At 46.9% G+C, this 12,174-nt stretch overlaps 1 protein-coding gene across 2 annotated transcripts in view; it reads right to left on the bottom strand.

The window, feature by feature from the left end:
- Positions 1 to 10,884, bottom strand: part of SCML4 (Scm polycomb group protein like 4) — a 35,207-nt gene extending 24,323 nt beyond the window's left edge. For both annotated transcript variants that reach the window (XM_031552521.2, XM_085218500.1), the window contains exons 1-4: positions 10,566 to 10,884; positions 6,730 to 6,859; positions 4,460 to 4,660; positions 996 to 1,190 (exon numbers count right to left, since the gene is read on the bottom strand). In XM_031552521.2, coding sequence (XP_031408381.2) covers positions 996 to 1,190; positions 4,460 to 4,660; positions 6,730 to 6,859; positions 10,566 to 10,766 — 727 coding nt within the window. In that variant the 5' untranslated portion in view covers positions 10,767 to 10,884. The remainder of the gene's footprint in view (positions 1 to 995; positions 1,191 to 4,459; positions 4,661 to 6,729; positions 6,860 to 10,565) is intronic.
- Between the last annotated feature and the right edge of the window lie 1,290 nt (positions 10,885 to 12,174).

The raw sequence follows: 12,174 nt of genomic DNA, 5'->3' as shown, positions 1-12,174 counted from the left end.
CTGGAGTCAAAAACAGGCAGCAGCCAGGCTGGGATAAGCTGTGAAGCATGTGTGATGGCAGAACCCAACTCTCAGCACTCATATCTCAGCACTCACTTCTGCAGTGAAATGGTGGAGGGGGAGATGTTCAGGGTGTGTCAGCCATGGTAGAAACTCTGAAGCCTTTCATCCCTTACAGCCTCACCATGCAAAAGCAAAAGCAAATGTAAATGCAAAGACAAACGCAAGGCCTCATGTGCTGCGCTCTGTTCTACTGAAATCCCCTCACCCCTCAGAAACATTCAGATTGCTGCAAATGCCTTATTTCAGAGGAAAATTATATTGCTTTTCAGTGTTGGCTCCTTCTTTTCCTCCATTATGCTTAAGAGTAGCAGCTGGATTTCTCTGCACAGAAATGTGCCCCGTGTGCATACCCCCCTCTCAGCTTTAGTGTGAAAAGTTATTCCTGGCAAACAAGCAATTTGTGGAATGCAGTTGTGGACATGAAAACACCTTTCTCTCATTGTAGACATGAAAACATGTAATTGAGTGCATAAGAGAGAGTGTGCTCCCTTGGCACCCATATCACTGTTAATAAAAGACAGCAAAATAATTTAAGTTGGGGTGGTCCTGCTAGTGAAACCATAACTTTGCATCTCTCTTTCAATTCCTTTGAGACTTCTACCCCAGGGCCAGATATGGTTGAGGAGGCCAGAATTTATGGGAGAAAACCGGTAGAAACAGGGACAACGCAATCCTTGTTTCCTCAGAAAGACAGATTAAAGAGGCATAAAACAATCATAAAATTGTCCCTGTCAATGTTGAGGCTTCTCAACACAGTCGTTCTCAGCTGAGAACTTCCTCTATAGCCACGAGGAAAGACACTGTGGATCTGTGTGCTGCTTCCCTCTGGAAGGACCTCCCAGGGACCTGCATTGCTCTAGCATATCTCTAGCATATCTAGCCATCCCTTCAGCACTGTTAAACCTGGAGCATACATTGACAGGGCAGCCTACCTGCCTCGATACGTCCGTCCTCGTACACTTCCACACTTTCTGACATGGTGCCGTACTGCTGGAAGGGCTGGTTGCTGAAGAGGTGCTCACACAGGAGGCTGCGGCACAGCTTCTTCAGGAAGCGCAGTACATACCCAATGCTGTTCACTGCCAGCAGGTTCAGGAGATGCTGCTTCCCTTCAAAAAATGCTGAGACTGGAAAGCAAACAAGAGCAATTCAATACCTAGCAAGGTATGGATGTTTATCATTTGGGAGCAGGGAAGAAGATTTCACACTAATATTTGTCTGCATGTCTTAAAGTATTTTACCCACTCACCCCACCTGAAGTCCAAAACAGACTAGAAGAGCTTAAGGAGCTGAATTCATGTGAACCAGATCACTTTTCCCTGGGAACACTGAAAAATGCAGCCTGGTATGAATGGCAGTGCAGAGATATCTGAGAGAGGCATCCGACTGAAAACTGCTCTATATGATCAAAAGTAGTCAATTACAATGCAATTCCCAAAGTTCTAAAGAAAATGAGAAGATGAGAATTAAAGATATGGTTGTGAACAGAATAAAAGGTACCAGGGTTCTGCTGAGGAGTGGTCTGCCTGACTAAATCAGGAATCTTTACTTAGTGGCATAACTGCACATATAGGCAAGGGAGGGGTGGTGGTGGTCTATCTGGGATTCCTTAATCCATGAGAAATCTTTTATTAAAATGGAAATCACTATGTGTGAGAGGTGAGTGAGGAGAAAACTACAGGCTCTGCCAGCAGGACAGCCCTTGTGCTCAAGAGGAAAGGGCATTGGTCAACACTGGCACAAAACCTGCTGCTGATGCTGGAAGCTGGAAAGCATTTTCAGTGGAGAAGAGGACAGAGATGTCACACGGAAAGGACTGGCTGATCTTGAAAATTGCAATAATAAAATTGGCTGGACATACAATACCAAGAATAAAGGCAATCTATTTATTTATTTATTTGTTTGTTTGTTTGTTTGTTCATTCATTCTGAGAAGCTCAACAGGATCTGATCAGAGGAGAAAAGATGGGACAAGGTCACCAGAGCAGCCTATGAGACACCCAACTGACACATCAATGAAAAAGATAAATAGATTTCCAGGAAATGTTGCACAAAACATTCCGGGATAGAAGGATTGTCAAGTCCTGGTGAAACCTGAAGTGATCTGGTGAGTAGGATGAGAAGCGCTCTCAAGATATACATCAAGGTGGAACTCAAAGGTGAAAGCAAAGAGATTAAAATTCCTGGGTGAAGCTGCCAAAGGAATATATTTAGTCAGAATTCAAAGAGTGCACAGGTCCTAGCCCTCAGACCCAGAGGACCAATTGTAGCAGGACACATTCAAGTGCCAACAAGTTTGCAGGGAGGATTATGTGATATATCTGCCTGAACTTCGCCATCCAGAAGGCTTTCTCTAGTCCTCCATCCTTCAGTCACTACTAATAAGTCCAGTTTTCAGTCTTAGGCTCATTATCTTCAGAATAACTTCTGAGATTCCTGGAGATATGAGCTACCATACAGGATTGCACTCCACATCTGACTGAGCAGTCATGAGCTGAGCCATAGAAAGATGATGACTGCCTGTGCTGCTGCTGGGATGGGAGAGAACTGCAGTCTCAGAGCTCCACCATGACCAGAGGGCTATCATCCCTCCTGGGTGTCCAGAAGAGGTGAGAGGTTTGGGACAATGTTGGCCAGGTGACTTTAACTCAGGTACATGAGGCCAGGACAGCTCAGAGGAATTGAAAACAAAGCATTTGTCAGGCTTGTTGATAATGTGACCTTTCTGCTTGCAATGAAGACCATGCAGCACAGAACCAGGAAAAAACAATGGAGTTTTGCACTAAGTTACTCCAGTCTCTTGTGTCTTTGACCAAATCTGTGTCATTCTTAGCATACTTCGAAAGTCTCTTAGAAAAGGCACACCTGTAGTTAGGGAGCGCATAGGAGAATTAGAGGAGTGGGAATGAAGCAGCACTGATGTGCTGTTCCACACAGTGCACGGTCCCTATACAACTGCCACAACTGCTGGGGCTCACAGTGCTTGGTTTGACTCAGCTGCAGCTCTTCAGAGAGCATTGTTCCCACACTCCCATCTTTCATTTCCACTGCACCCCCACGTGCCCAAACAACGCTGTGACACAAATCTCCTGAAGTGATTAAAAACAATTCCCTGTTCAGTCTGAAAGACAGACCAGGGCCTCAGCGTGGGACAGGAGAGGTCATCCAGACACGGTGAGAAGTGTCACTCTGGAAACATGAGAAGCTCCTGGGAAATTCCCTCTGATCTCTGGTTCTTTCTGATGCATTTGTTTAGAGATGCTCCATTGGAGGCTGCTGCAGGACTTCTGCAGTTCCTGCAGCTGAGAGCAAGTTCAGCTCAGGGCCTGCAGTTGGACACATCAAAAGCTGAACCCTGTGCACTTTCCTTCAGAGCAACATGTGAACCTCACACAGGGTTCCAGTGCTGCTCTTCATTGTACGACTGTATGAAAAGCTCAGCTACAGTTGTAGCCTGAGCAATGAGCAGTGAGCTCCGAAGCTAGCCCTGCTCCTACTCTGAGTTACTGCTGCAATACTCCTTACTAGCACATCTCACTTTCATCATATTGACATTGGTGCAGCAGTTCATTTTACACAAGCAGAAGTGATGTTCAAAGCCGCTTGCCGCCCTGTTCATGTAAACGAGACAGCTAAGACAGGCAATGTTAGGGATCATGATAAGGCTTCAAGCGCTTGCCAGTTGTTCACAACCCACAGCATTACAAGATTGCTGAGGTTGGCAGGTGTCTCTGCATCCATCTGGTCCAATCCCTGCTTGAGTTTGGACACCCAGAGCAAGGCGCCCAGGCCCATGTCCAGGTGGCTTTATAGACCCCTGAGGAAGAGATCCCACAGACTCTAGGCAGCTTGTGCCAGCACTCCATCACTTGCACAGCACAGCACTGCTGTCTGGTGCTAAGAGAGAGCCTCCTGTGCTCCAGTTTGTGCCCACTGGTTCTTGCTCTGGCACTGGACACCACTGAAAAGAACCAAGCTATGTGATCTTTGCACCTCCCCTCCAGGTATTTACAGACATTGATGAGATCCCCCTGCGTCTTCTGTTCTCCAGGCTGAGCAGGCCCAGCTCTCTCAGCCTCTCCTCCCTTCAGCATCTTGGTGCTGCTTTCCAGCTGGATGTCCTGGTGCCTGGGGCTGTTCCTCCTCAGGTGCAGCCTCGCACTTCTCCTTGCTGAGCCCTCAGAGGTTCCTGTCAGCCCCTCTCTGTGCTGCTGGGGTACCTCTGGGTGGCAGCATAGCCTCCAGCTGAGTTTCATGTCATCTGTAAATTTACTGGGGAGGCTCTCTACTCCATCAGCCAGAGCATTCATGAAGTTATTAAATGACTGAACCCAGTACCAACCCCTGGGGTACTCCACTTGTTACTGGCCTCCCACCTCTGCACAAAAATGCCATACCTGACACCATCTCTCCTCCATAGCCTTGCTTGATGAGTGAGAAGACAGTCTTTTGCTGAAGCGCACAGTCGATGCAAGCTTGAACAGCCTGCTGCAGGACTGAGGAAGGTCTCTCAGGCCCAAAGTGCTCTGGCAGTTGCTGCACTTTCTTTTGGTCGAGGTACGGCCCCAGATTAGCTTGTTTGTTGATGTAAATGCAGACTGTGGGCACAAAATCTCAACATGGTTATTACGAAAAGGTCCTCAGAGCACCCAGCAAATGCTAGCTTTATGTGTTTCTATTAATTTAATGAGCTCTTTCATTTGTGAATCAGTGCCATTTGTGATGATACAGTCAGTCTTCCCTCTGCTAATTACCCATTGCCAAAGTGAAGTTAGCGAAGCTTGGGCCTTTGCTCATAGTCACAGACGAGGGCAAGCTGAGGTCAAGGAGTTCCCACAAATGACCTGTATGTCCCTAGGATCTGGGCTTTGCAGACTGTCCATGCACCCAGCTGGTGAGCAGAATAGGGGCCCAGGGAGTGAAGGATAGTAATGAGCCAAGGTGTTTCAGCAACAGCTAAACTCTACCTTGAGGCATTTTGTTGTTTTTTTTTTTCTGTGTGTTGTTTGGGCTGGTTCATGGAGATGCCCTTTGAGAAACATTGCTCTGATCTTAGTTTTATGAGACTTTGGCTCAAGCTTTGGCTTCTGGAGGGTGATTTCAGGGGGCTATGCTGTGCTGCAGTGCTACACCATGGGCTGTGGGAGGTTCTTGACCCTCCACATCCAATCTTCCTGACCACCCGTGTCCTGCATGCTGCATCACACCAACAGGACAGCTATTGCCTGCAGCACCAAGCCCATGGGGATCACAAAGGCACATCTGCAAGGAATGTGGTCCAGTCCACGAGGTGTAGCAGGCAGTTTTTCTCAGTGCCATCAGGCTTGCTTGCAATAGCCAAAAAAATCAGTGTTCTCCCTGTGCTTGTGTAAGCATCTTTAAGCCTGGCTGAGGCTAACTGCATCTCAGAGGCACAGAGCTGGTACTGTGGTAACTACAGGCGACTGAGACACAGCCTGAAGTCAGGCTAAAGTGAGATGTATTATAATAGCTGGCTGAGTGCACTGGAGCTGTCATCTCTCAGACAATATAACATTATCCTCTGACAGAAATCAGATATGTGACAAAAAAACATCAAGCAATGCAGAGGACATGATGACAGCTGCGTAAAGTTGGAAATAATTTACAGTTTGCATCGCCATAATGAAAATCTAGTGCGACTGTCATAGCACACACTGCCACCACATCCCTCACCCAGCAGCAGAAGGGGCTCAAGCAATATATCCTGGGTAAACAGGACCATAATAACCATAGTAATTATTGTTACATGGCACCGTGCACCTTCAAAGCACCAAGCAAGCCAAGGCACAGTGCACCCAGGGACAGCAGCAGCATACATGGGTTGCAGGATGCTGTCAGATGAATCTCACCAGGTGCCAAGCCTCACGGATTTTGCTAGCTTGGGCCTGCCTCTGTCCCTTCATCCCTGCTCTGGCTGGAGCCTTCATGCACCAGCCACATCTTGCAGTGCAGCACAATGTGAGATGCTGCTTGGCACTCTGCAACCTTCAGATGTGACAGGATAAATGAGAATAAAATATATTATTGTCGTGATCATGTTTAGTATCATTTTGCTACCAGAGCAGATGGAAAACTTCTCCTTTGTGCATCCCAGCTAAGAAATAATGGGATTTATATGTTTAGTTTAGAACCTAATGTTATCTAATGCATTTCTCTGCTGAAATCTCAGGGTATATCTACTGCCTTGCTGATTTTCTTCTCACTTACAACAGTTTAAGGCATTGACCTATGTTCCTAAGTAAGCAAAAAGGAGTAAGACTACCATCAGAAATGACCAGGTTTGCTGTTGCTGTGAGCCATTGGGGGTCTAGGTGCTGGTTAACTCCCTCTTTGCCTTTCTCTTCCCATAGAGACAAGGAATACTCCCTCTTCACATGGTTTTGGGTCTGGTCATTGTGACACAAATGATGGGGATAGTATCAAGCATAAAATGGTGGTGTTCATAAGATGCTGATGTCTGCATTTCAAGAAGAATGGGCCCAAGGTCCCTGCCAAACCTGGCACTGTCAAAGCATAGTCCTACAATCAGTCTGACCTGGAGAAGTCCCATTTTCATGAACTGTGCCTGCTCTGGAAAGCACAGAAGCTGGCTGCCAGCTGTGGGATCTGTTCACTCCCTTGCTGCAGCATGCTTCAGTCCACATACCTGTAAGAGCCTGTGGGGTGGTTGATTTGGGGACAGTGGCTGCGTCCTGTGGAATTGAGCTGACATCAGGCTCTGGCGTGCTTCTTGGTGGAGAAATTGCTAGGGGAGTCATCAGGACACGAGACTTCAGCTGCAAAAAAACAGTTGTGTGGGTAGATAGATATTCCAGTTTCGGTCTGCATGTGTACCTCCCCAGCAGCTCCCACCTGGGAGCAATTTGCAGCCGCAGGCTGGGAGCTCTGCCCTGGCAGGAGGCAGGAGCCTGCAGCAGGGCTGATTTGCAGCAGGCAGCAACACTTCCAGCTATGGGATGCAAATATTATGCCACCCATGGGGCAGTTATTTACACCTGAGCAAACTGGGCATAACACTCTAACAAATCAGAGCAATGGCATTTTACAATCTGTTTCATGTGCGTGTAAATAATTCCCAGTGATTCACTACAGGGGAGACATGGGTGTTTTATCCACATCATACTTCAGGGCTAAATTCTGTTCTTGATTATGGGGGTGTAGAACTTCTATGGATCCAGCAGCACCACGAGGCTCCTTTGGGTTGGCACCTGTGTAAATAAGCTCAGACCCTTGTCCACAGTGTGCTACTACCTGACAGTAAATAACAACTGTTGCAGTTACACCCAGCAATCTTCATGACTCACAGCTTGTCTCCGAAAAGAAAAACAATGTGAATTTACAGCACAACATCAGCATGTATTTTAGGTAGAACTGAAGCCAGACCATTAGCTACAGACCGAAACCTCCAGTAGTCCTGATGGAGAATAGAGGTTATTTGGGATAAAGATTTATGTTGTCCATGATTTATGATTGCAACCATGTAAAACAAGCATTGTTATGTCAGTGTGACAGTAAGAATGGGAAATGGAGGAAGGGAGAGGGGAAGTTGCTGGGCCTACCACCACCAAAGGGACTTTTTTACTATTAAATTGTAGGGAGTTTAGGCCCTTCCCCAAGTATTGGCTTATCCCAGCAAGGGATTCACTGTAAGAGGATTTTAGGTCTCTCTTGCTTTCAGTAGCATGGTAGCTAGTACAGGGATGGTATCCATCAAAACAAACAAAACAGCTTGCACCCTAGCTCTTTGTCCCTGTGCTCACAGCTCACTGGCCTCAAGCACAGGTTGCTGGTGGAGGCAGAGGTTTGCCAGTGTCCAGCATCTTCTTCTACCCGGTACCTGGTGGTGGGGGCACAGGCAGGCTGCTGTTCAAGAGCAAAGAAAGAAAAGGCAAGTGTTGTCAACACTCAGCAGCTTGCAAGCTCCTTCTTGACATTCTGTTGGTGTAGCGAGAGGTTTACTGCGAAATTAATTGTAATGGTACGTGTTCTTCAGCCTTTGGGTACAGATACATGCCATTTTTATTAGGGGTAGAAGAGACTATGCCTTCATTTGATCAAAATTAAACAATGCCTAATATCAAGAGACAGCATAGTAGTGCACATGGCTAAAATACCATCTGGGTACCGAAACCCACAGCAGTCCCTGTGTCTCACTAAGTGCTGATCTGGGTATCTAAATTAAAGGTGCCTTTTCTCGGACTGACTCTTCTCCATCAGAAACCCAATCCACCAGCTGAATGAGAGCTGGGCAGTAGAGTGCAGATAGAAGTGAAAGAAGTGGTAAAAAAGAGAGAAAGAGAGATCGGGAAGACAGAGCAAATCTGCCAGAGCACTTTAGGAATTCCTTGCAGCAAGGCTTTCAAATGGCTTTTGAATACCAAATGCCATAAATTGACTGAGTACAGCATGAGATAAAAAAAGGCAATGGTTGCTTTAGAACACATTGTACAACAACAGCCCTGGTCTTACTGACCATGGAAGAGGGACCAGAGGAAGCTTGTAGAGGAGAAAACAAGCATGTCTGCTTGGCAAAGTCACTGTGCATTAGAAGCAGAGACCATGTGGGTTTTCATCTGGTTGATGCAGGCTGTGTGCTGATCTGAGTATTCAGCCACCATGGGGTTGAATTCTACAGGGATGACTCTGGTGAGCCCTGGGTTTTCTGATATGCCCTGCACACCCACATGGAGCACTCAGCAGAGCTGGTATTTCTGCCAACCTGTAGCAAAAACAGGGACATGGGCAATAGTATTTCCCAGATACAGTCCTCCCCCCTCCAAGTTCTGCTGCCTGTTACTTGGATGCCCTCTAGCACTGCATACACCCTGCAGCAGCTCTGCTCCGGCAGTGCAAGGAGCGGGACAGATCCTCCCACTACTAGGTAGGGCAGATGGACAGATCTCTTCCTAATGAGATTTAGAATGCCGGGAAGAATTCTGTGCTTAGGGAAAATACAGTGTTCTATAGCTTGTGGGTGCCCCATCCCTGGAGGTTCTCCAGGCCAGGTTGGAAGGGGCACTGGGCAGCTGAGCTGGAGGGGGGCAGCCCTGCCCACAGCAGGAGTTGTGGCTGGCTGGCTGGGCTTTGAGGTCCCTTCCCACCCAAGGCAGTCTGCGATTCTGTGATTCTCTGGCAAATAGCCAGCATCAGGTACAAAATGATTTTTGGAAAAAGAGCTAGTGAAATGTTATAACTGAATCTGAAAAAAAGAATGAACAGGTGAGTGGAGAAAAGGGCTTTGGTCTGAGGTGAAGCACGGTGACATGTCAGTTTAGGAAGACGCAGACATTTACTTTAATATCTATGAAAATAGGCAATGGGTCATCTGGTTATAAAGAGTATGTGATTAAAAATGTATGGTATTCACATCTTGGTCAAAATAAAGTTAAATCTAGGCTGTAAATTCCTAGTTTGCTAAAAATTCAGAAGTATTTTTCCATCTGCTCTGTAATAATTCGGCTATCTGGTTGCTATAAAGAATTTGGTTGCCTGCCACTTGGCCATAGTCATTTTTAAAAATGCATTTAAATCTCATGGCATCTGAAAGTTGTACAATTAGCGAGCTAATTAAATCAAGCTCGAGTTCCCCATCAAAAAGGCAATCTCTGACTCATGCTCAGACAGAGCATCTCGCTTCAGCTGAGTGCTCTGCGTACAAAGGCTCCTCCCAGAAAATGTTTCTGTAGTGTACAAATCCTGCAATGTAAAACAGTAGCACGGGGCCAGACACCTCGGGGTACAGACCTCAGAGCACTGAGCCATCAATTGTAATGGCATTTCTTGCTGCTAGCTGCCACTCCCCAGGGAATAACATCATCTCGATGGCAGTGCCCAGCTGCCCTGACCCTGTGATCCAAAGCAACACTCCATGGCAGCACCATGGCAAATCTGAGCTTTCTCTGATTCTCCCGTACACAGACTGGTTGTGCAAAAGGCTTTCTCACAGGAGGAGGGGTGTGATTGGTGTGGAGCAGAACGTGCTACCAACATGTATTTTCACATTACAGATCCATTGCAAATGGACAGACAGGCTGCTGACACACCGTGCACAAGGTCAGAGTGAGATCTGGCAAACCACTCAGGGCTCCATTTCACCACATCTCCACAGTGTTATTACATCAGAATTGAACAGTTTTAATCTAAAGGGCCTACAAGTGACCCAGCATCACTGATAACAGCATTGGTAACTGCAAGTGACTAAAGTAAATCAATTCAGATGTTTCCATCCTGAAGTTTTAACTAAATACTGAAGTAAACAATACTTTCTCAGTAAGTATTTCCATATGCCTTGTTTAAAAAAAAAAAAAAAACAACTAGAAACATTCTATTTTTTTTAATAGGGTGGAAGAGGAAGTGGCCCTTCTTTCTTTCTCCACCCAACACTTGCACAAAGTTGCCTCCTTTCCTGCATTTCCCCTGAACAGGACAAAACTTATTACAAATAGCAGGAGGGGAAGAAGAGTGTGAAAAACACATATCTACCTTGTGTCCGGGCTTCCTCCCTCTCTTCTTTGGGATCTTTACGACTGGCAGAGCCCCACTGGGTGCAGAGAATAGGCTTTGGACGGTCACCTTGACGGGTGCAGGCTGCAACGGGGGCCGGCCTCGCTTCCTCCCTGCGATGCGGGGGGATGGCATGGCTGCGGGGTCCTGGAGGGTGGGCAGGGGCGGAGAATGGCTCATCCCAGGAGCTGTGGGTCAGCCAGGAGCAGGGAGAAAGAAGACAAGAGCTTTCTACTCAGTTTTTCGTTTCGTGGTTTTTCATCAGCACGCCGAGCAGTAGCACATTTTCTCACATCGTCATTTTGTCTTTTACTGTGGACCATAAAGCAACAACAAATATGCTATAGGCATCCACTCACCATGCAATTCATCAACCACATTGAACTCTGCTGCTCCAAAATGAGACCAGTCCCCAGGCATGCCCATTTCTCCCCACTGACCGTGAGTACAGTGCAGGGAGCTGCATCAGGGGGCAAGGTCTCTATTGCAGGTGGCTAACAGTGAATTCCACAGTGGCATCCTTATCCTGCATCCTGCGGATAAGCTGATGAAGGCACTTTCTTGCCCCCATTAGGATCACTGAGCACTTTCCCATGGCTTTAAAAAGCACCTCAACGTCTCTGTTGAATCCTCATTTTGCCAGTGTCAGAGATTTGGTGACCAACTGGCTCAAGTGGTGAGCAACTCACTCTGTGCTCAACGTTCCCACCCGGCTTTCAGTGGGATACCCTCCTGCAGTCCCTGCTGACCTGCATTTTTCTTCGACCCACTGATTCTGCAGCTCCTTCCTCACCTTGGAAGTACTGCCCACATCAAACAGGCCTCCCCCCATCTCACAAAGTGCAGCCCTCCCGAACAGAGAGGCAGAGCTGGACCGCCAGGCTGCCGGCACAAAGTAGGAGGATTGCCAAACATTTACTCTCTGCAATTTTACAGCATCTGTTACCGCGCATGCTAGTAGTGGGCTTTTGGATGTACTCCATCAAAAGCTGTTATTTCATCACAACTTCGTGCAGCTGATGAAGTTGAACAGGGGTAATGGAGTGGAATCTGGTCCATTTCCCTCTGTCCAAGTTTTAATAAAGAAAACAAATATACAACCATACACAGAGAATCAAGGGAACACATAGCGTTCTTCATAGCTTCTGGCAAGGGTCGTGTGCTAACAAAGGTCAATAAAAAACCCACGCAGAAATAGCTTTTTGAATGTTGTTTTTTGCAGGCATCTGCTTTCCTGAGCGTGGGCAGAATGCTAACCCCGGCCCCAGCCGGCATACATTGCTAGGCATAAGGGCATAAGCAATTCTCATGCTTTTCTGATAAGCCTTGCTACGGCTGACGTTTTCAATTTCATGCTCCCCCAGGCCAGTGATAACAGAAGACTCCTTGCTTTACATTTTTACAGAGCTGACTCCTGGCCCTCTCACTTATGGAGAAAAGCCTGAAGATGTGGTCCCAATGCATCCTCGATGCTCAAAAGAGAGCAAGCAGAGGTTTGTTCTTTACTACAAAGCACTACAGATTTCTACAAAATCTACAAACTGCAAATTCAAATCTGGTAATTTCAGAAGCCAGAATGATCAGACTG

This window comes from Meleagris gallopavo, chromosome 2 (assembly GCF_905368555.1).
Source record: "Meleagris gallopavo chromosome 2, MGAL_WU_HG_1.1, whole genome shotgun sequence".
Classification (NCBI taxonomy): domain Eukaryota; kingdom Metazoa; phylum Chordata; class Aves; order Galliformes; family Phasianidae; genus Meleagris; species Meleagris gallopavo.
Note: the sequence above shows the minus strand (reverse complement) of the source record. Positions and strands in the feature narration are given on the sequence as shown.